This window comes from Micrasema longulum, unplaced genomic scaffold (assembly GCF_059751315.1).
Source record: "Micrasema longulum isolate JH-2025_06_02 unplaced genomic scaffold, ASM5975131v1 h1tg001812l, whole genome shotgun sequence".
In the NCBI taxonomy this organism is placed as follows: domain Eukaryota; kingdom Metazoa; phylum Arthropoda; class Insecta; order Trichoptera; family Brachycentridae; genus Micrasema; species Micrasema longulum.
Window position 1 is genome coordinate 6,792 of NW_028278986.1, and position 22,031 is coordinate 28,822.

A 22,031-nucleotide genomic window follows, 5' to 3' on the forward strand; every position below is an offset into this window, starting at 1 on the left:
AACAATTTTTAGTTTTGGAATTCAACCACAAACAATTATCTAGGTACCTACTTATCAATGAAAAGTCTTTTTCTAAGATAATAGCAGACAAACCAACGTTTGGGCAGGACAACGTCTGTCGGGGCCGCTAGTAATATTATAAAGCTACAAGTATTATATGTAGGCTTATTTTGCAACAACGATACGTCACTAAAATTAAAATTTACTTTTTACATATTTTAGATTTCTAAGTACCTATCCTTGATTTTACTTGTCAGAAATTTTACGAGGGGTAGCTGAATGTGACCCTAAGGTTTGTCACAATGTTTTGATCGTGGGGTATGTTACGTGAACGTATGCATGTGATGATAAGCTAGTGTCTATATATTATCTAAATTTCATTTATGATTTTTTCAGATAGTAATGGGCTGAGGAAGATGTCCCGCGCTCCGCTTCTTCCCCTCTTCATCTTGGCCCTCCTCCCGCCCTTCGCCCAGTCAGGTAAGCTACCCGAGCCAATACAGCCTTCGCTAATTCATTCATGCAACTTCGTATCCTTTAAGGCCACATTCTGGTATGTTCCAAGGATATTTTCATTCACTATCGAACCTGTTTGATCATTAACGATACTAGGATAGCAAAAAAGATTATCGATTCAGTGGGTACATTTCTTTACTTGCGAATTAAAAATTTATGCATGCTTACATCAATTAATTATGCCAACTTTTTTTATAAGCCTGATGATCATATAAGTACAAAAAGTGACAGTTAATGGGAATTGATTGAAATGAGGCAACAATGTTTTCAATTTGTCTAATTATTTGTAGACAAGGACTGGATAAGATGAAAAAAGATATTAATTAGTTGCAATAGACAGGGAAAACAATTTTGAGAAGAGAATATGAAATTCTAGGTATTTACAGGGCTTATGACCTGTCATTGGCTGGTTTATTTTTATTTATTTATTTATTTCACATAAAACTTTATATTTTTTCTTTTCTATATGAACACCTCACTGGGCCTTACCCGTGTCGAGACATTCATTTACATTATTTTTATATTATGTTCTAGTACATAGTAAATAAATATAATATAATAAATAACACTGTATGGATATAAACATAAAATATAAATAGCAGACATGCGGCGGCCTCCGTGGTGTAGTGGTCAAGACGCTTCACTCACGCACGGGAAGGTTCCGGGTTCGATTCCCGGTGAGAACACAAAAATTAAAATGTGATTTTTCTCAAGCCTGGGTGTTCTGTGATGTAATTCACCACTGTAATTGGGCCTCCTGGCCGTTGTGGTGCAAAAAAAAACAACAATAATTCCGAGTTCAAATATACTACTGTTTTGGTAGGGTGATCATCTCAAGGCAGTTTTCGGGAACCAAATCCAGAAGCCATTTTTAACAAATAATTTAAAGTTATGTTTATTTGTATCAATTTTTTAATCAACAGGTAGAGTGTTGTAAATTTTGGGAGCAAGGTACATGTGACTCCTCTGACCAAACAATGTTGTTATTTTAGGTGGCACTTTACACACTGTGTAACATTCACCATTCTGCCTATTTTTAAACATCCATATATCCTAAACTCTTCCATCTGTTGACTTTATCTTGTCTCCTTTATTGCTTTCGCTTGATAAGGTAAAAAATTTCAATAATCACAGTTTGAGTAGGCGTGAGTGGTGGCAAAAGTTGGTTTGCAACCATAAGTCCTTGGGTTAGTCTGCTGTTTTTGGGTGCGCTGCCGGTGACCGCCCTTGAGGGTCCCCTGGGGGCGTTCTGGTCCTCCAGAGAGTAGATACTATCGTTTCCTATCACTGTCAACATAAAAGGGTTTGAACTGGGTGATGAAAAGATTTCAGTCTTGAAATCGAACCTTGAACTTTGATCCGTTAGTTCGAGACACTAGCCACAGGACTAAAACCCGACTCATAATCTAAAAAAAAATATTCAAAACGTACGGCTTCGTCCAGAGTCCTGATTCTATTTCATACACAAAACTGTATTCTTTATCCGCCTGGACACGGTAAATCTTCACGGTAAGGTCTGAATTATTTATTGTTGCGTTGCGCATAGAAAATAGTCGCAGAAGGCAAAACTAGCTGTTCACAATGGAGTTCTAGTGCCAACCCTAATGTATGGGGGAAGCATAGAATTGCAAAAAAAATGATGAAAGTAAGTTGAACGCTGTCGAAATGCGATCTCTCGGGCGAATGTGTGGTAAAACGATGTATCCGTGAATTATGTAAGCATTATGCCAGAATCAAGGGGTGCCGCGTTGGTTTGGACATGTAGAGCGAATGGACAGCGAAATAACGGCTAAAGGGATCTACGATGCGAATGTTGATGGATGCAGAAAACGAGGAAGACCGAGAAAGGCATAGCACGATCAAGTGCATCAAATACTTGAAGGTGGACATGTCAAAAGTAGGAATAATCGACGTGCGTGCATGAGAAGATATATTAATATAGAGGAAGCGAGGTCTGCGTGCAGACAGAGTGATGTGGCGTTCTATTCTGTCTGCGTACCCCTACGGGAAACAGCTTGATGGTTTGTTTGTTGTTTTTTGCATAGAAGTTAAAGATAAGAGAGATTATGCGTGATTTTGTCGATTAGTCGATTTCGCACACTATGCTATAGCTCCAGAGACCTTACAAACATTATTATCATTTTCCCAGAATAAAAAAACGATAAATATTTTATCACTGTTTATTTTGGCATGGAAATAATCTGCATGGGAAATATTATTGCAAAAAACTCGCACGTTGCAATTGCAGTACCTATTTTAAATATGATATTTGTATGGATGAGCCGGGTTGCGATCCCGTGGGCGCGCGCTATAGTTCACGAACTCGCGGATCAGAGATACGAAGTCAGAACCCCGCTCTACAACAACCCTATCACCACCTTTTAACGCAGTTCAAAGGTAAACAGCTGAAACGAACTCATTCCGTTTTTTTTTTTAAATTGAGTTATTAATGCCATTTTCGTCTCCTGCGCCGTTTATGAACGCTATTTTCATATGTACATGTCGAGACTGTATAAACTAACATAGATATTTACGTACTAAAATGTGTATATTTGTATACAAATTCAAAGTATCTTCGTCGGTAACCGGTAATTTAAAATGTTTAGAAAGAAAAAAAATTGTAAACATATTCCATTTTTCATACAGAAAAAATAATTTTACATTGTAAGTTAGTGAAAAAAAATCTCAAAGATTATGAAATCACTAAAAATAGTCAACGTTTAAATAGGTATTTCAGGTATTTGTAAATATGGTACGGCCTTTTTTTTTAGTTTATCGTAATGCTTAAATCTTCTTCTAAGTCGCAATATCTTGTTATTTTCAATAATAAGTTTTGTTGGGTCATTTATTTATTTATTATTAATTATATTATACATACATTTGTTAAGGACAGAGACACAGTTTATAGCGACACAATCAGGAACGACCCATGTCTGTGAACTTGCTCCGACTCGCTAGAAAATCCGTGTTGAGTCGGGGCACTTGTAATGCATTAATAACCATACATTCACTCACATATATACATATATATTCGCACATACATATCTTTATTATATTTTATACATAAATATACATATATATTTAGTTTAAGTTTATACACATCATTGATACTTGATACATTATATCGTATAAACTGTCGCCATTCTAAAGTTGTAAAAATCCTACACAAATCTTCATACAAAAAAGCCAGATTACAAATGTCGAATCATTCACGTTTCACTCGCCGTCCTCGCCGAGGACGGTGGACGTCTCTAGCACTGAGTCCATGAAACTTTTTTCAAACAAAAAAAATACGGTATTTTTATGTACATATACAAATAATCGCACAATGGGAGAATCGTAAAACATAATTAAGAAAAGCAGAAGCAAGCAGCATTTGAGACTTCTTCACATCTCTAGTAGAAACAGGAATGTAATTTAATAATATTGAATATAAAATATTGCAATTACTAGGCCTTCTTTTTCTAACGGACTTTCATCATATTATGATGCGATACTGTGCAGAAATATACACGTCGCGTGTAATGAAAAAAATATTTAATTGCACTGCAATTATTGTGAAAAAAAATAGAGAATTTTTTTGTATTATGTAAATAGAATTATTTATCTGTATGTGGAATAATGAGATAAATTGTACCAATTTCGACAAATATCAGCTAGTGTTGTATTTCTAGCAAACCAAATCATCGAAAGAGTTGAAAGTTTCTAAACATTCATTTATTTTTACTATTATATCTTTTACTACTTTTTTTTGTTTTTACTATGTATTTTAATGGGTTTCTAAATATGTTTTTTACTGCTTCTTTTACTACATTTTTTTACTTTGTTTTTTTATTTTGTATTCTACTATGTTTTTGACTATATTGTTACTAAGTCTACTACCTTTTTTAATATGTATTGATTACTGTTATTTTTTAATATATTTTTTGACTGTCTTAGAACGAGGTTAATAACCCTAGTTAGACAGTCAAAGCAACTTTGTATAAATGTGTAATTTTTTATTGCGTTAGAGTGAGATTGATGTATGACGAACGATCGAACTTACGAAATGAAATTGTGACAGAATAAGCCTACTGTTTTTTTGCATGAATGGTTGTTATACAGGTTAATCAAATATTTTTAAAAATTTTTATTGCATTGAATGAACCTGTGCACGTATATCGTAAAATAAATCATGGAAATACGATAGCCAAATTGCATTTTATTTATGCATTAAAATGAAAAATGCGTTGTTACTTAAAAATCTCTATGTGCTTAAATAGAAATAGGATTTTATAATAGAACAATTGAAAACGAGTCAATCTTTAACTGAATATATGTATGATCTTATTTTGAAAAATACATCCATTTAAAAAAAAAGTGAAAATTCGAAAAAAGAACGAGCATGCAATTTAAATTTCAAAGGAAAGGTAATTAAATGATTTCGGTAATTCAATTTCATTCTGAGTTAAAAATTATTCATTTTCCCGGTATGCGACCCTCGGTGCAACGTGAAGCAGTGTATGTTCAAAAATTGCAATTGTATGCGTTAGTAGTCTGGATCTATTTTGACGAAATTTATTCTCCCACGCCTAGGCTATGTTCCCTTAAGTTAGACAAATAAAATGAAATGAACAAATATCACAGTTGGAGAACATTTTAGAAAAGAAAATATTGAATTTACAGGGCTTATGGTCTGTCATTGGTTGATTCAAGTGGCCACTGTACTCACTGTGGATTATTATATTTTCATATTTTTCAATTCTTTCATCTGTTGATTTTTATGAAGTTAAAGAGCTGAAACCTTTATTGATGCCGGTGAGACTTGATGAGATTCCTCCTCTAAAATGTCCTTCATCTCTCGTAATTTGTTAATATTTACTATCGAGCGGATGAAATCCAGTCTTTGTCTACAAACATTAGCATTAATTAAAAATATTGCTGATGAAATTAACAAATTAAACATAATATATGGAAAATCACAATGAGGGCTTTCAATACAAATATTTATTATTATTTATTTGACACTTGTATTCTGCATTACTTTACGGGCTGTTTAACCCATCACGTAATGTAGACTGTAAATATAAGTTTGAAGTTAATGAATAGAAAGCAGATATCTTCTTAACTGCCGATATGTACAGAAAAATAGATCCGTATTATCCGCAGAAACCGTATTCAGCAAGCAAATTGCCCTATTAATCGATGAATTCTGACTTGTATTTTTACGGCTTCAGGAGCTCAATCACAGATGGCTATCGACATGCTAAAAAACGTGCTAAGTATTTGAGCGATCACCACGAACAATCATGAACACGCTGAAGTTAAAGCGGTCGCGTTGCAAAACGAAATTCAACTTCGGTCAGTTCAAGAGGATTGGTTGAATCTCGCACAGGAACTTATCTATGGCGTTTTGCAACGCGACCGCTTTAACTTCAGCGTGTTCATGATTGTTCGTGGTGATCGCTCAAATACTTAGCACGTTTTTTAGCATGTCGATAGTTATCTGTGATTGAGCTCCTGGGTGTGTTAAATAGTGCATGAGATCTCGCTCTAGTATAATTATTGGGAACATACAAACTGATATCTTTCAGTATATTTGAAATATAAATACTCACAGAAATTAGCTTATAGAAATGTTGTGTACCTATACGTAATATTTTTCTTTTTTGAGTCATTGGTCAATAATAATGGTACAAACCTTATTTTATCTTGCGATGAAAGCAATTTAACAATTGATACACTATAATTTTAGTCTATGGAATTTTCCGATGGTGGTTGGTTTCCCTTACAAACCTACAATTTGTAGACATCAACGTGCGGTCTAAACAAAACCTAAAAAAAATAAAACCCCTTTTAAACTATAATTGTTTAAAGCGATATGAGTGAACGTGTTATTACTAAAGTATATTACACCAGAGATGGAGAGAATTTTTGTTAAGGCAATACGAAAGTCTAGCCATTAGAGGGGTCATGGCATGACGAATAAAGTTCTGTCTGTGAAATAGAACCAGGATTCCGAGTAAGTGTTTTCGATTCGAAGGCTACTCTCAGGTAAAAATCCTGAAAAAGGAAATCGAGTGCGGATAAGTCGGCCTCGTAGTGTAGTGGTTGGCGCATTTGCCTACCATGCTTGAGGTCCCAGGTTCGATGCCTGGCAGGGTCGACGTGAAATACTCGTTTTAAAGGGGGTTTAGCACTGCAATATTTCACTGACGTCAGAGATGAGATACTGAATGGTCTGACAGGGGTCATGCGACCAGCGTGGAATGTGGATCTGATGGCCAACAGTACGAATTTTGCACTCTTCCGTCAGTTTGTCCGGACTTGGGTATCGCGTTGGGAGCTCCTCAGATGCGTGGACGCCTGGGTGGGTAAAATATGGTGGGACAGGCAACTGTTCCTGTGGGATGCTCATTTAGTTGGGACTGTGCTTCTTTCCGAGCGGAACGCACACGTTATTTTGTTTTGTCCTCCCCTTACGGGGGTGGTATTCGGATCCTCTGCCTCTGACCACCCAGGGAGTCCTTCTTTATCCAAAGTCGTTCTCTTATTGTAAATATCCGTGTTTTTACTTATGTTTTGTGTAAGTTATGTTTGTTATGTTACTATAGTTTTAAGAAAAATGTTTTTGTATATTTGAATACGTTTATTTGTGTAAATTGTTTGTTAACATATTTTTTTGAATAAAAAAAAACTGAGGCATTGAGGGGATCCTGAGGGGTGGGGACGACGTGTTGGCCTCTGTCCATACGTCCTCCACCCCCCTCCTTAATCTGCATAGAGTTTGTATTCCTTATGAATATTTATAATAACTTTCCTCTATTCGTAGCTGACAGAGAGTCCCTCACTCTATAACAGCTGCGGGTGGATGGTGGGCTTAAGGGTCTCCCTTCAATGCAATATTTCACTGTCCCTGGACTGGTACCTGAAACGTTAGACTGAAGGATAATACATAATTGACTAATTTTTTGATGTTAACATAAGGTGGGTCCGTTTTTCTCCAAATGAAGAGAACAAGAGAACACAACCAAAAAATATTACAACAAATTAATGAGTAATGTATTCTCCTTCATTATTTTAAAACAAATTAGTAAAATATTGTAGGATGGGTTGGTGCATATGCCAATATATTAAACCCTCTTAAAATAGTACAAAGGTTAATTATTAAAGTAATTTTAAAGAAACCCTCAACATTCAATACGGAAAGTCCATATAAAATATTTAAGGTTCATACAGTAGACACTATTTATAAAATAAATTCCATTATACAAATTAATAAAGAAGAAAAAATAAAAGAACCTGAGATGAATACGTCACTCAGATATAAAAATAATATTAAACTCCTGGTCAAAATAGCTTTGTCTTCAAAGGTGTAAAAATTTAACCCGCTAAGCCTATATTTTGAGTCTTGTCAGCAGGTGGGATAGAGGAGATTTGGACGGAGGAAATGAAAAATACACCGCAACACCCAGACCAATTGAGAAAAAAATATTTCTTGGATTATTTTTTTTCAACTGGCGGGAATCGAACCCGCGACGCCAGTTTCATAGTTTCCTTCTAACCAACTGCGCCACGGCGCCTGCCAATAATATATCAATAAATAAAATAATAAATTTTAAAAAAATATATCAATAAATAGATTTAAAGTAAATCTAAAGAAATTTTTGGAACACGTGTAAAAACTGCATAAAATTTTTATTAGTATGAATGTATTATTATTTTATGTTTTTTCTTTATATATCCTATGTTTTTTTTTTCTCATGTACTCGTATATTCAAAATTATATAAACTCTCATAAATAAAAAACTACAACAGTGTAAGTCTAACATTTACTAAGTGAAAACATTTACTAGATGTATAAAAGTAGACCTGAATAGATTTTTTTTTTTGATTTGGAAGCTTTATTCCCTCGATTGAGCGTGAACAGAAAGAGGTGTCGAAAATGATCACTTTCATCTATTTGACGGTATATTTTGAAGGCTTATAATCAAATTAAATAATATATGTAATGTGTACAAATATCATGTGGAGCAGAAAGTTTTATTTCGAATGACGCTCTTTGACTGACTTTTTTTGCTCATTTTTTAATTTGTAAAAATACGGAAACAACTTACGTTGTTTTTTTTTTAAATAAAAAAAAAAAAAAATGACGTTGCATAGTAAATTTGATGCTTTTGCTAAAGTCACGTTGAAATATTTTATACCACGTAATATATTATCAATTTTAATAGACTCCCTGGTAGATAAATCCTGCAGTGTAATGCCTACAAGCATTTTAACATACTTAAAATATGCTCGTTCAATTTCTTCGGCTTTGTCTTTTTTTACTCATTCTACGTCAATATAAGTACTTCTCAGTTTATGTTTGTGTGAAAAAAGAAGATTTATAAAATAAGCTACATAATGCTCGCACGTACAAGCGTTATTACTCCCCATTATATACTACGCTGTTTACATGACTGATTTTAGCTGTGAACTGCTTGACAAACTCGAACGACTTTAGAATACATGTATTAGGTAGATATATATTATCGGTCCTATTTGGAAATATGACCTATCTGATTATCGCAGGCAACTGAAATGGCTCAAAATTAAACAGCGGAGACACTATCACAACATCTCACTTCTGTTCAATGTGCTACATAGTCTTAACGCTCCAATCAGGGGCGTGCGATGAGGATTTAGATTAGGGAAGTAGCCACTTAGAACCAGGTAAAATATGTACCTATTACCAACACAGCAATTCGAGTTTCATGCTTTGAAATAAACTGAAAAGCTATTATGCCATAATTCCAGCATAAAAGAACCATAGTTAAATATTATTATACCACCGGGTAACCCGCATAATGTATTAAAAATAAACAAGAAGCTCAATAAAAAATAACTATCGTCGTGCTAATAAGCGACGTGATAACAATTTCTCACTATGGTTGTTAATCGTATTCGCGATCACAATGCAACATCCGTGAACACCTAATATTAAATGTCAAAATATTTACGTTTCGGGACGTATAATCCTGCTGCGCAATCACATATTTGAATTTCACCGGTGTAAATATGGAAAATATTCCAAAACTGCCATTTTTATTTATTTATTTACTATGCTATTTATTTCATTTAGCCAGCGGTTGGCAAGCCAAATGCCAAGAAAAGCTGTCACCATAGTAATTGTAATTTATTTTTTTCTTTTTTGTATTAGATACTCCTTACTATTTTGCAAATGCAATAAATTGTATTAATTTTTACAGTAAACGCCGATTTTTCCCCAGTGAACTGTATTTATTTACGAGGAAAACAAAAAAAAAAAACCTACACGAGCGTAGAGATTACACACGCGTTGACTTATGACTGCGATAACTTAATCATGTTCATCGTTGTTCATTGTGATCGCTCAAATGCTTAGCATGTTTTTAAGCACGTTGATAGTTATTTATTTATTTATGCTTTATTAAGTTAGTTCATAACATCTTAAGAACTTATATAAACTTTTAATAACATTATAATTTTTTTAATAAAAATTTCTCAATAACATATTTTTTCAAATTAATTTAGAATATTTCGATCTTTTCTATCTCCTTTATTCTTTCAGGTAACTCATTGTACAGCTTCAATCCCTTGTTCAATGAGTTTTGAGATTCTGTTTTTCTCATCATTGGTAATCTTATCTTTTTTATCCTTTGTTTCATATGTACGACATTGTTGTTTAAATTTTATTATTGTTTTTATTTTATTCACTCCCTTAATTATTTTATGCACTAAAAATTGCTACATTATATTTAATTTGCTGCTTTACTGTGAGCAAGCCAATTTCTTTGTGCATTATTTCTACATTAAAATATATATTTCTTTTGAGTATAATCCTCATCGCCTAATTTGGAAGAATTTGTAAATTTATAATTTCTCCTTCATTACATAAAAAAAATAATGGAAGAACAGTAATATATGTGTGGACATATGATGGTTTTATATATAAGAACACTACTATTTATATCTATTACATTTCGCAATCTTCCCGTAAATGAAATTTTTTTTGTTACATATTGACAATGTGTTTTGGAATTCGAATATCTACCCAAGTATCTGTGATTGAGCTTCAGGATTTGTTTGTTAAAACTGCTTCCACAGAGCATCTAAAGATTTCAATTTGCCTACTCGTGGACCAGTAAATTCAGTACTGAACGACCGCCTTATAGGAATCAATCGACTTAAGCGGTTCCCTTTTCCAAAATTAGACGGAGCGCGGTTAATTTTATTTCAGTTTTATTAACAAAAAATATTGTTTGTAGTTACTAAAAGGCTAAGTTAATTTATTTATAAAAAATGAGGTACTGATTGTTTTGAAAGCAAATTTTTAGGGAAGCATTGCACGGTGGTCCCGCGTCTTTGGAGGGGCGGTCATAGCCTTTTGCTGTTGTAATAAACATTCAAAGCATATGCTACTGTATTTAAAAAAATACTTCTTCATAAGAATTTCAGAAAAAAAAACAACTCATTTTTATTGAAATATATAGTTTTTTAGTTAAATAAAATAGGAAAAAATGTAAAACAATGATGATTAGTATAAACATATCAAAATTGTATAATTTCTTTTTATCGGTTTATTTAGTAGGTACACAAAAATTACATTTTGACACAAAAATACATAGTGAAAGAGTACAAATATAAAACTAAACGTACAAAAAAATAACGGTTTATTAAAAATCTAGTGTAAGTGTTGTCAATTTACATAAATAAAAATGTCAGCACTTAATATTTACAAAACTTTATATTTTCAAAGAAAAATATTAAAAACTATTAGTTGCACTTTAAAAAAAAATTAAACACATAACAAACTCTTTTGACAAAATAGACTTCTTCTTACGAGGCAAATTCCTAAGGCTTGAAATTAAGGGATCTGAAGTAAGAAGAAGGCTATATAAGAGACCGGTATTAGATAAAGTTCGTGACATTTTTCGTGTGTTATCGCGCCTATAAAGCTTACTATTTTTGTTGCCTGATTCCGCTGCTTCCTCAGATAACTCTCCAATAGACAATAATGCATGCTCAATCACCTCAGACCTATGAATATGTATTTTATGAACAGAAGATGGCAAGTAGTACCATGGATATTCCTGAACTAGTTGTTGAGCAGTTTGTAACGTGTAATCCCTATACTTAGCTTTATTTATATTATATCCTGATGACAAACATTGCAGCAAATGGCAAGACCTGTCTATCAGATCCTTATTAAGGCCGTAATTATATAACAAGTCAAAACACTTAATACTTTCTAAAACTTCCTTTTGAGATTCACGTATACGGTTTGTGATGTGATCTAACAAAGATTGCAATTCTATTTCGGCAGACGATTTTGTGATTTTTTTTTTCCGATGTATAGACAGTTTTTTGCATTTAATACATTCCGGTAAGATGGAAGAGTATAAGCAGCTCTTTTGAAATGCACAAATTGTTTTATTAACAAATACTGATGTTTAGTTAACTTTGCTTATACAATGAGAGATATTACTTCGTCAGTACTGACTTGTAAAAAAGATGTATTAGATTGATTGGAGTACTTTAATAAAGTATTTACGGCAAAATCGTCTACTTTTAATAAAATTTCTAACCTTCTACATTTTGATCGTTTGCTACAGTCCGCGAAATTCTTCATGTGTCGATCATTTAAAAACGGCATCTCTTGTAGCTGCTTCTGGACTTCCTGTACGTTGCGTGGATCCCAAAAGGTCGCATTCTTCTGTTATATTCTACCAATCAGAATATTTTCCGACTATTTTTGGCATCCAATACTTGAATTTTTTTTTGTGCATGTAACCAATAGGATTTTATAAGGTATTTGTGTCGATATTTTCGACATCGGGTATTTGTTTGGCAAGCACATGTAAAGTATGGTGTTTTTTTTCTCCACATTTTTCCATTTTTAGCTATCCAAATGTCAAACAAATGCATTCGCGCAAATAAACACTTGTAAAGAGATCCTAAAAAAAAAATTACAAAAAAGTCAGGCATGTAATTTTCCCTAAATTTTTTATTCGTGTGCAATGTACGGAGTGTACGGCTCATAGTAAACCCCGGAGCAGAGTTGTGCAGACAAATATATATATATATCATTTAAACAATGTTCTTGTGAACATTATGTAGTAAATAAGGTTGGGGGCAGAGCGGGGTAAAATAGTTTATGGAAACAAAAATATTTTTTTTAATTTAAACAAAATTTGTGCATTATGTAGAAGGGACACTATTCAAAAACTACTATTCACTTACGCTTCAAAGTATATAAAAATAATCAAACATACTTTCAACTTTAATTTCCATTACAAAAAAACACACATAAATGACTGATTCTGAGAAATATAGAACAGTTAACTCGGTGACTAATAAGCGCACTGATTACAGTAATTAGCATTTCCTTGGATGTACTCACTCTCGATGCTAAAATACAGATGAACCCTTAAGAAATCCCAAGTTGTTTTTATACTATCAGTAAATTTGGCTTTTAGTCACTAATTACCACCAGTGACACATCATAATTTGGGCATGACTATTGGAAGGCTGTGACCTACGGCGGGACCACCGTGCATTGGTTTGATCCAATATATGGATGGTCCGCGCATGGCTCCAATATACCTTTATGAAAAATTTCAATTTCATTGGAGCGTTAGGACTATGGAGTACAGTCAACATAAGTAAGAGGGTGTGATAATATCTATATAATCGAACGGATAGTAAAGTTAAAAGACGAATTATTATAGGCGGTCAAATTCAAAGGGGAATTTTCACATTAAAATACTAGTACCTGCGAAAATGGATCACTTCTGGTAGATTTGGGCCCGTGTAATCTTTGTCTGTCATCTCACCTGCTGTCCTCTGAGTCATATTATGCTAATTTATAGCATATTTCGCACGGCACAGAATTCTTCGAACGTCTCTCTCAGGTTTATGATTCAAAATTCCTTGTTTCAAGATAAAACGTATTTGCATTTCAATCGAGCCGTCTGATTTAAGAATTCTTAGTAAAAAGTATAAACTTACACACGTTGATTTTATTACTCATATAATACAAAATGAAACCTATGCATAGTATCTAAAATAGTCATAAAGGTGAAACGTTAATATCATTACTTATAAAGATGTTTTTATCTTTTGAGTATTCAAGGATTTTTAAAATGATTTTTATTTAAATCTTCAAGCACAAAGGATAAGTACTTTGGCGGACATATTGCTAAAAGCAATATCTTCCATCCAACCAAAAATCAGACAGAAAGAATTCATACATGAAAAAAATAATTAATTAAAAATAACAGCTGTTTTTTAATAGGGAGATAAGGCTTGTACATATTCACTCAAATAACATATTAAAGGATGGCGAATGTGAATCAGATAATGAGTTTGAAAGGAGAGAGAAAGAGGAACCGTGGATTGAAAAGAAATTAAATATATATTTAAAAAACAACAAAATTCAGGAAGGTCAGGATTCTAATTATATATAATAATGTTTCAGGCGTTACTTGAGGGTAGCTAGAGAAGGGCATTTTTACATAAAGAGATAGCTCATTCCAAAATCTAGTACCTTGAACAGAAAAATAATAGCTGAAAAATGATGGGCTATGTTGAGGAATGGAAAGTTTTCTCTCCTGAGAAGAGTACTATTACTGTAACTCTTACATTCAGCATTAAGCCATTTATAACAAAAGTGCAAGGTCATTTTATTATATCCTTAATGTGGTCCCTTATCAATCGTCAAATCTTGTTTTAAACTATAATTTGTATGAATCTTGGGCGCAATACCAAACGCAATTATAGTTTCATACAAACAAGAGACTTACAAAATACTGTATCTTTCCACGTTTAAAATTGGACACCTCTAGATAATATAAATTATTTTAGTATTCACACTTCAGTGTTTATGGTATCCGGGTCGAAGTATTTATGATATTAGAACTGAAATCTTGACGGTACAAAGTATTGATGTAACAGAAGTATCTGGGTATTAAACTGAAGTTATTGTGATTTTGATTTTAATATGGATAACTTATATAGCGCCATTTTCGTAATAAAATACCTCATAGGCGCTTTACATAGTGATTCTATTGTTAAATTAATTTAATTGAAGCTTTTAAATTTGTAATTTAATTAAAACAATTTATTTTGTTGTCACATGCTACGGATTTAGTTAAATGATTTAGAGAACAAGTGGGTTTTAAGTTTTTTCCGAAACATCACTTCACTTTCACAGCCTCGCACCTCTGCTGGGAGAGCATTCCATTCCATAGGGCCTGCGACCGCAAATGCGCGTTCACTAAATTTAGTTCGCTGTTTGCGTAGAGGTATAATAACTTTTCTTCTCGCCGTAGACGTAGCTGATCTAAGCGTGAGACTCCTGTCAGCTAGTTCATCTGGAATGCATAGTTCCCTTAGATATTCTGGAGCAGAGTTGTGCAGTGACTTATACATAAGCCAACAGAGTTTGTATTCGACCCTCTGTGGAAAACGTAGCCAGTGTAGTTCCCGAAGTAGTGGAGTGATATGACTGAACTTAGAGATTCCGAAAATAAGTCTCGCTGCGGCATTCAATACAGATTGTAGGCGAGTCATTTGTTCATTGGTAGACCTGCATAGATACCATTACAATAATCGACTCTAGACACTACAAACGCATTTATTAATTGACGGGCGGCATCAACCGGCAAATTTTTGCGTATGCATTTAATTTGTCTCAGCTGGTAATGTTGTATTTATTACAGGGGAGTAAACTTAAAACCCACTTGTTCTCTAAATCATTTGAATAAATCCGTAGCATGTGACAACAAAATAAATTATTTTAATTAAATTACAAATTTAAAAGAATCTTTAAACTTTAATAAAAATTATCTTAAGAGTCCCAATCAGAACTAGCTCCCTCGGTATATTCGTAAATCTTAATGTAACACATATAAAACAACTTTATGTAAAAGCTCTGTTACTATACGCACACAAACATTATTCTCTACCTTCCATAACTTCTTTCACAAATACAAGAGTTACTAGTACTCCACCCCGATGATACAAAAACAATTAAAAATTAATCATTATCCATAAGGACAATTAGGAAATACTCACAATATAAAATTGCTATTAAGAAATGGATAGTGAAGGTGGATTGCGCACGGATCGATGAGTGGATCAAGCCAAATAGGTAAAATTTGTGTACTGTATATGAAATTTGGTATACAGGTAAAATAAATTGGTTATGTTTTTATGATTATTTTAGTTCATATTGCTCATTATGTTAACGATAATTAGGTTTAATGTATTAATTACGTTTTTTTTTACTATTATGTTGTCTTTGTTGAATAACTAATTTAAGGCATGTTTCACTTTTTGTAAAATGTTTCCCTCACCAGAGGGAACATTATTCTATATATAAAAAAATAATACAAACATTGTAAAAGTATTAATAAATAAATAAATAGAAAATTTAAAAAATATTATTACTAATTAAAAATATCAAAAAGTAAAACAAATTATTGGTGGTATTTGAGCTGAAGTATGGATGATATTTGAAATAATTATCAATAGCGTTTGAACTGAACTATTTATGGTATTCGAATTTAACAATTTATTTACTTAAATCTTAACTAAACAAACATATTATGTACTTTGGCGGACTTATTGCTAAAAGTAATATCTTTCCGCCAACTTAAAAACAGACTAATTAAACAAGAATTGGTGAAGAACTATTAAGGCTGTAGTCTGGTAAAACAAACGTAAAATTAAGAAAACATACGATTTTGCCATTTTAAAACAAATATTTTTTTTAATCGCGCAATAATAAAAAAATTAAAAAACATAAATGAGATAAAAACAATATTTTTTAAAGGTACCGAAAACGATAAGGGCAGGTTTGAAGGTCATAAAAACGTAAATAAGATGTTGTTATAAATAAATATTACAATCAGAATTATCTTCTTTTTTGAAAAAAAGAGAATGCAATTCTATAAAAAAAGGTTTCAACTAAAGTATTTCAATAAATTAAATTTTTTAAAGTATTACCGAAGGCATAATTTTATGTAGAAATAAAAGAAAATGTCACAAAAATGTACGTGATTTAAAATGCTTGTATTTCTTTTCAAAATCAAAAAAATTAAATTTGGCTTCGACCACTACTTTCATGTTCAACTTATTATCTTTACATTATGACAACAAATTTTTGTTCAATACTTAGTCTTTATTGAGATCCCAGATACCTAAGTTTAGTCTAAATTTGAAATGGCGTAATCTGCCGGTCTAAAAGTAATTATATTTTAGTTACATTAAAAATATTATTTTTATCTAATTTATGTTTTTTTTATTATTGCGCGATTGAAAAAAAAACATTCGTTTTAAAATGGCAAAATCGTATGATTTCTTAATTTTGCGTTCATTTTACCAGACTACAGCCTTAATTCGTTCGTTTATTACATGAAGAAATGTTGACAAATAACTAATTTTTTTTCAATTTAGCTCCTTAACTCTATGTAATGTTATTTCAAAGAAATATTTAAAAACCTTTAATTTGTTTTTAAAATCTTATTAAGGTAGTTCATTCCGAAAAACATTGAGGTCCTTTACATTACAGCGTACAAGAAAAATATCTTCAGGGAAAATTCAAGCAAATCATTCAAAATGGAATCATAATGCCCTGTCCATAGCAACCACCCTGTAGCAGTACAGGGGGCAGGAACTGAGCTATTGACGATATTCGAACCAAAGCATTGCATTGATAGCATTTTAACTGAAATATTGATGGTACCTGTATGAAATAAAGCACCTATCTGTAGTATTCGAACTGAAGTATCGGTGGTATTCGAACTGAAATATTGACGGTACTTGAACTGAATTATCCAGGTATTTGAACTATAGTAGTAGTAGGTATTTAAGCTGAATGAATCTCGTCCGTTTCCAGGTCTGGGCGCGCACTACACCAAGAGCCCGGAGTCCGTGACCGCGCCGCTCGGGGACGAGGTGGTGTTCGCGTGCCAGACGAACATCGCGGCCGAGCGCGCGCTGTGGCAGCACCGCGCTCTGGGGGCGGCGCGCTGGACGGGCGCTCCGCCCTCCACGCGCGTGAACAGCAAGGCGGCCTTGTCGCGCCTCACGGTGCGGCTGACCGACGAGACCCTGGCGGGAGACTACAGGGTAAGACGCCACTTAATTTTTTCCCGTATAACCTGTCATTGGCTGGTTTATGCGGTCTTTTTTCACGCTGTGTAACATTCACAGGGGTGAACAATAACAGACCACAAGCCCTGTAAATGTCTAAATATTAATATTTCTTTCACTAAAATGTTCTCTATATATTTATCTCGATAACATCCTAGGGGTTGAAATCAAGTCCCTGTCCACAAACATCTGGATAATCTCAAAATCGGGTTGTGGTTCCGTGGCTAGTGTTGCGGACTCACTGATCAGAGGTCCGAGGTTCGAACCCCACTCTACCTCAACTTGATTTCCATTTTATAAAATTGAGTTATTTACAACTCGTGGGAAATGGCCCCAAAATTGAAATATTTGGGTAAATCATTTCATTATTCCCTTTCCTCACCTAATTGTGCATAGGGCACTGCATTGGTGCACCAATCTCAGCGTATCTGGATCATTTTTGTTACATGAAGGTAAGATGATCAGTCTTACGTTTCAGGTACCAGTCCAGGGACTATGAAATATTCTAGTGCTGAAACACCCTTTTTAATAAATATTTCATTTCAACCATGTCGGGAATCGAACCCGAGACCTCTTGAATGGTAGGCAAACGCGCTGACCATCACATCACGAGGTGTAATGGTCAATTACAATCAACGCAAAAAAAATTACAATTTAAAAAATAGTATTTTGAAAATTTGAATGAACGACTTGTCTATTAGTAGCATTCATGGAGGAAGATAAAAAATGTGTCTTAGTGGGTAACTCACAAATTAAGATTTTGAATTCAACTAGTTGAAGTAATTACCCCGCAATATTATTATGATGATTTGAACGCATTACTCGTCTATTTGTAGCATTTGTGGAGGATACAAAAATGTGCTTTAAGTGGTTAACTCAAAAATGCTGATTTTGAAGTTACCAAGTTGTAGTAATTACCCCACGATCAGTTATGCGAGATCCCTTGCCAGTTTTTAATATTTTTTTTAACGTAACAATCATTGAGTCCCTCTTTCCATTTCAGTGCATATCCTGGTACGGAGTATCAGCTCTGGTCTCCGTATCGGCCAAGCTGGCAGTGGCGCAGCTTGGGGAGATTCCCAGGTTACCAGATCGCCACTTGATCGCGGCGCCTGGAGCCAGCGTCCTGGTGCGATGTCCACCCCCACCGTCGGAGCCGCCAGCTACAGTCTTGTATTACGAGTAAGTTTTTCTAATTTCATGTTGATAAAATCGACTTTTAATGCATTTGAAAATAATTAGAAAATTTAAAAAAATACAAAAGACGGTTGATATTTTTCGCACAAATAATTTTGACGATTTTATTTTATGTAATACGGCTTTTAAAAAAAGTAAACCTTAAATGTGGGTTCTATTCCAAAGCTGACTATTTCCAGAATATGGAAAATTGAGTTTTATATCACATGAGCTGAACCCGGCAATGCTTTGCTATTGCTAGATTTAAGTTCAGTATGTAGATTAAATGAACACAATCGGAAGTTGGATATTAATTATTGTTAGGGATGTAACGATACATAATTTTTCCGATACGATACCGATACCGATACCGATCATTAGAGTAAATAATCGGTGGGTTAGTAGAAATGGAGAAAAAAAAACAAATAAATAATGAATAATTGTCTTTATTCTGCCTAAAAGTTTCTTATATTTATTAGAGACAGAACCTTGAGAAGGTTGTAAACCAGTATGTTAAATTAAAATTCGAAGAAAACATTTATTTGTATGGAATAATTAAGAATATTATCAAGCAATCAAAGCGCTAATTAAGAAAGTAATTATAATTCAATTACACAAAGTGGTAAAGTAAACCGATACAAAAGATAAACTCAGTAATTAAAGTTAAGTTTTGGTAGATTTTTGTTAAGAAAACAAAGTTTGTTCAAATTATTAGCAGACAATATGTTACGCAAATCATTTTGTATGAGACCTGCAGTTGTAAACAAACGCTCTGAGCCAACTGAGCTCAGTTGATAAGACAAGTATTATAGCTTTTCAAACTCTTAATATCGGTTGTATATAATTAACGATGCCGATATATCGGCCTGCCGGTTATATCGGCCGATATATCGGTATTAGTATCGGAATCGTTACATCCCTAATTATTGTATGTAGTCCAAATAAGATATGTACGTATACATTTAAATTTTTGTGTATTTGTAGTTTATTATATTTAAAAAAAACACCAAACTGACTATTTCTATTTCTGTTTTGGGAGAAATCGAAAAAAAAGTTTTTTTCTTATGTTTTTTGGTGTACATTTCAGGAACTAAAAATACGTTTCAAATTTTTATATTTGTGTTACTTCAAACAGTCTATAATAAAAATTATCGATTCCGGAAAAGTTCAACTTTGGAAATAGTCCGTTTTGGAAAAGAACCCCTCAAATAAGTACTACCTTACCCTTTCAGATCTGAATTAATTCCTTTACTGAATTAATTCTTTATGTACTCATACTAAAGTAATTACATATTATATGACAATTTTAGTCCCCTCAAAGACTTAGGCTTGGGGGGCGAGAAATAATTTACTGGGACCCGTCACAATAGATCTAAATGGGTCGCAGTGACATCGGGAGCTTGTTTGGCACTGACGCTTATTTACTAAAATAGAATAGTATCTTCCGAAATTGGATTTTAAATGTTTTTTTAGACACCATAAAAATACCATCATTTGTGTAGAGAAATTTCTCAACATTTTCTAACTTTTACCAATTTTATACACAGGCTTTTTGTCATCATCCGTTGTTGTCTATTTTATGTTAATTAGTTTTTCAATCAACTTCATTATTTGTAAAAAAAAAACATCTTGTCTCACAGGGCCAACCCTACAATAGGTTCAGTTGGCACAAGTGACCGGGCGCTAGATCCCATTAGAACCGGCGCTGTGATTGACTTTTGAACTTAATTTTCAGGATACAAGGCGGCAAGCATGTACCAGTGTCCGGAGGGGCAGATGGCGCTGTAGTAAGTGCTCGTGGTCAGAATGTTTACACCTGTCAGGCTATCAACAACCTCAGCGGACAAACTCTATTTTACCACCACAAGATAATAGTGGATGCACAAGAGGGTTCTCCGAAGCCACCTACGTAAGTCAACTTTGCGATGGTATTTTTCTATGAATTCGAATTGTCAAAAAAAGAATAGATTGTGGTGAAAATCGGAACTAGAATTGATTTTAATGTTATGACAAAATCGTTATCAATTTACCCTTATCCGCACCTGATGATTCATAGACCACTGCATTGATACACCAAATCCAGTATATCAGCGATCATTTGTAATATATATGAAGAAATTATTCATGCCAATTTTTGCAAGAATCAAATTTGAGACATCAAGCATTGAACCGTGTTGTGGTCTCGTGGCTAGTGCCGCGGACTCACAGATCAGTGGTCCGATGTTCGAACCCTGCTCTCTACCACAACTTAATTTCAATTTGAAATTATGCAGAGCATTAGCTTTTATGCTCCGGATAGTTACCTTAGACAGCGTCAGCATAGACTGTTTCACATTCCAATAAACAGGACCAACCTGCAATGGTTATGCCTGTTGAAAGGGCTATCTCTATGTTGAACAATATTACTTTGGACATTTTTCACGTCTCTGGGGGAGTTTTTCGTTACAAGATTCTCTTACTTTTTTAACATATTATTCTCTGGATATTATGTATACTTATGTGTTATTTTTATATATTCATAATTTTACCTTATTATTTTAATTATTTCTATATGTATGAATTAAGATATTCCATTTTGTAATGTACATATATATGAATAAATAAAATTGAATTTGAATTTCTATTTTCTTGAGAATGGTTTAAAAAAATTTAATATTTGGGTAAATCATAAGAACCCAAATTTAAAAGCGGTGCGGAAAGGGAATGATGATGATGATGATTATTTGAAATTGGTAAGGATAGAGCTTCTAGTAATGATTACACAAATGGGTTTTGAATTGCATTGATACATCCTTTGACCATTTGGTTCGTATCCCTTTTTAAGTTTCCTCTTTTTCTCCGTTCTTCCGATAAAGTTGGTTTTAATCTTCCAATACAATATTATGATGTTAATTTTTCGTACCTTTTTTAGGTTTGTAGAAGACATGGCTGAAGAGGTGGAAGCCTTAGTGGGAACAGGTGTGGTATTGACCTGTGGAGCTCTAGGTAGACCTGCACCCCGCTTGTCCTGGGGTCGTCGAGGGGCCCCCCTGCCACCCAGAGCAGCGCCGAAAGGACTGTTGCTTCATATTACCGATGTTCAACCAGAGGACGAAGTAAGATAATGCTTTGTATTCTTAAAGTTTTAGTGGAGATGTTTATAATAATAATAATAATATTTTTATTGGTTAATCTCTGTT

The 22,031-nt window shown here is 33.5% G+C and overlaps 1 protein-coding gene across 2 annotated transcripts in view; it reads left to right on the top strand.

Moving 5' to 3' along the window:
- The first annotated feature begins 400 nt into the window (after positions 1-400).
- The window catches only part of boi (brother of ihog), a 40,981-nt gene continuing 19,350 nt past the window's right edge, over positions 401-22,031 (top strand). For both annotated transcript variants that reach the window (XM_088237999.1, XM_088237998.1), the window contains exons 1-5: positions 401-480; positions 17,420-17,652; positions 18,680-18,858; positions 20,588-20,761; positions 21,764-21,947. In XM_088237999.1, coding sequence (XP_088094125.1) covers positions 417-480; positions 17,420-17,652; positions 18,680-18,858; positions 20,588-20,761; positions 21,764-21,947 — 834 coding nt within the window. In that variant the 5' untranslated portion in view covers positions 401-416. The remainder of the gene's footprint in view (positions 481-17,419; positions 17,653-18,679; positions 18,859-20,587; positions 20,762-21,763; positions 21,948-22,031) is intronic.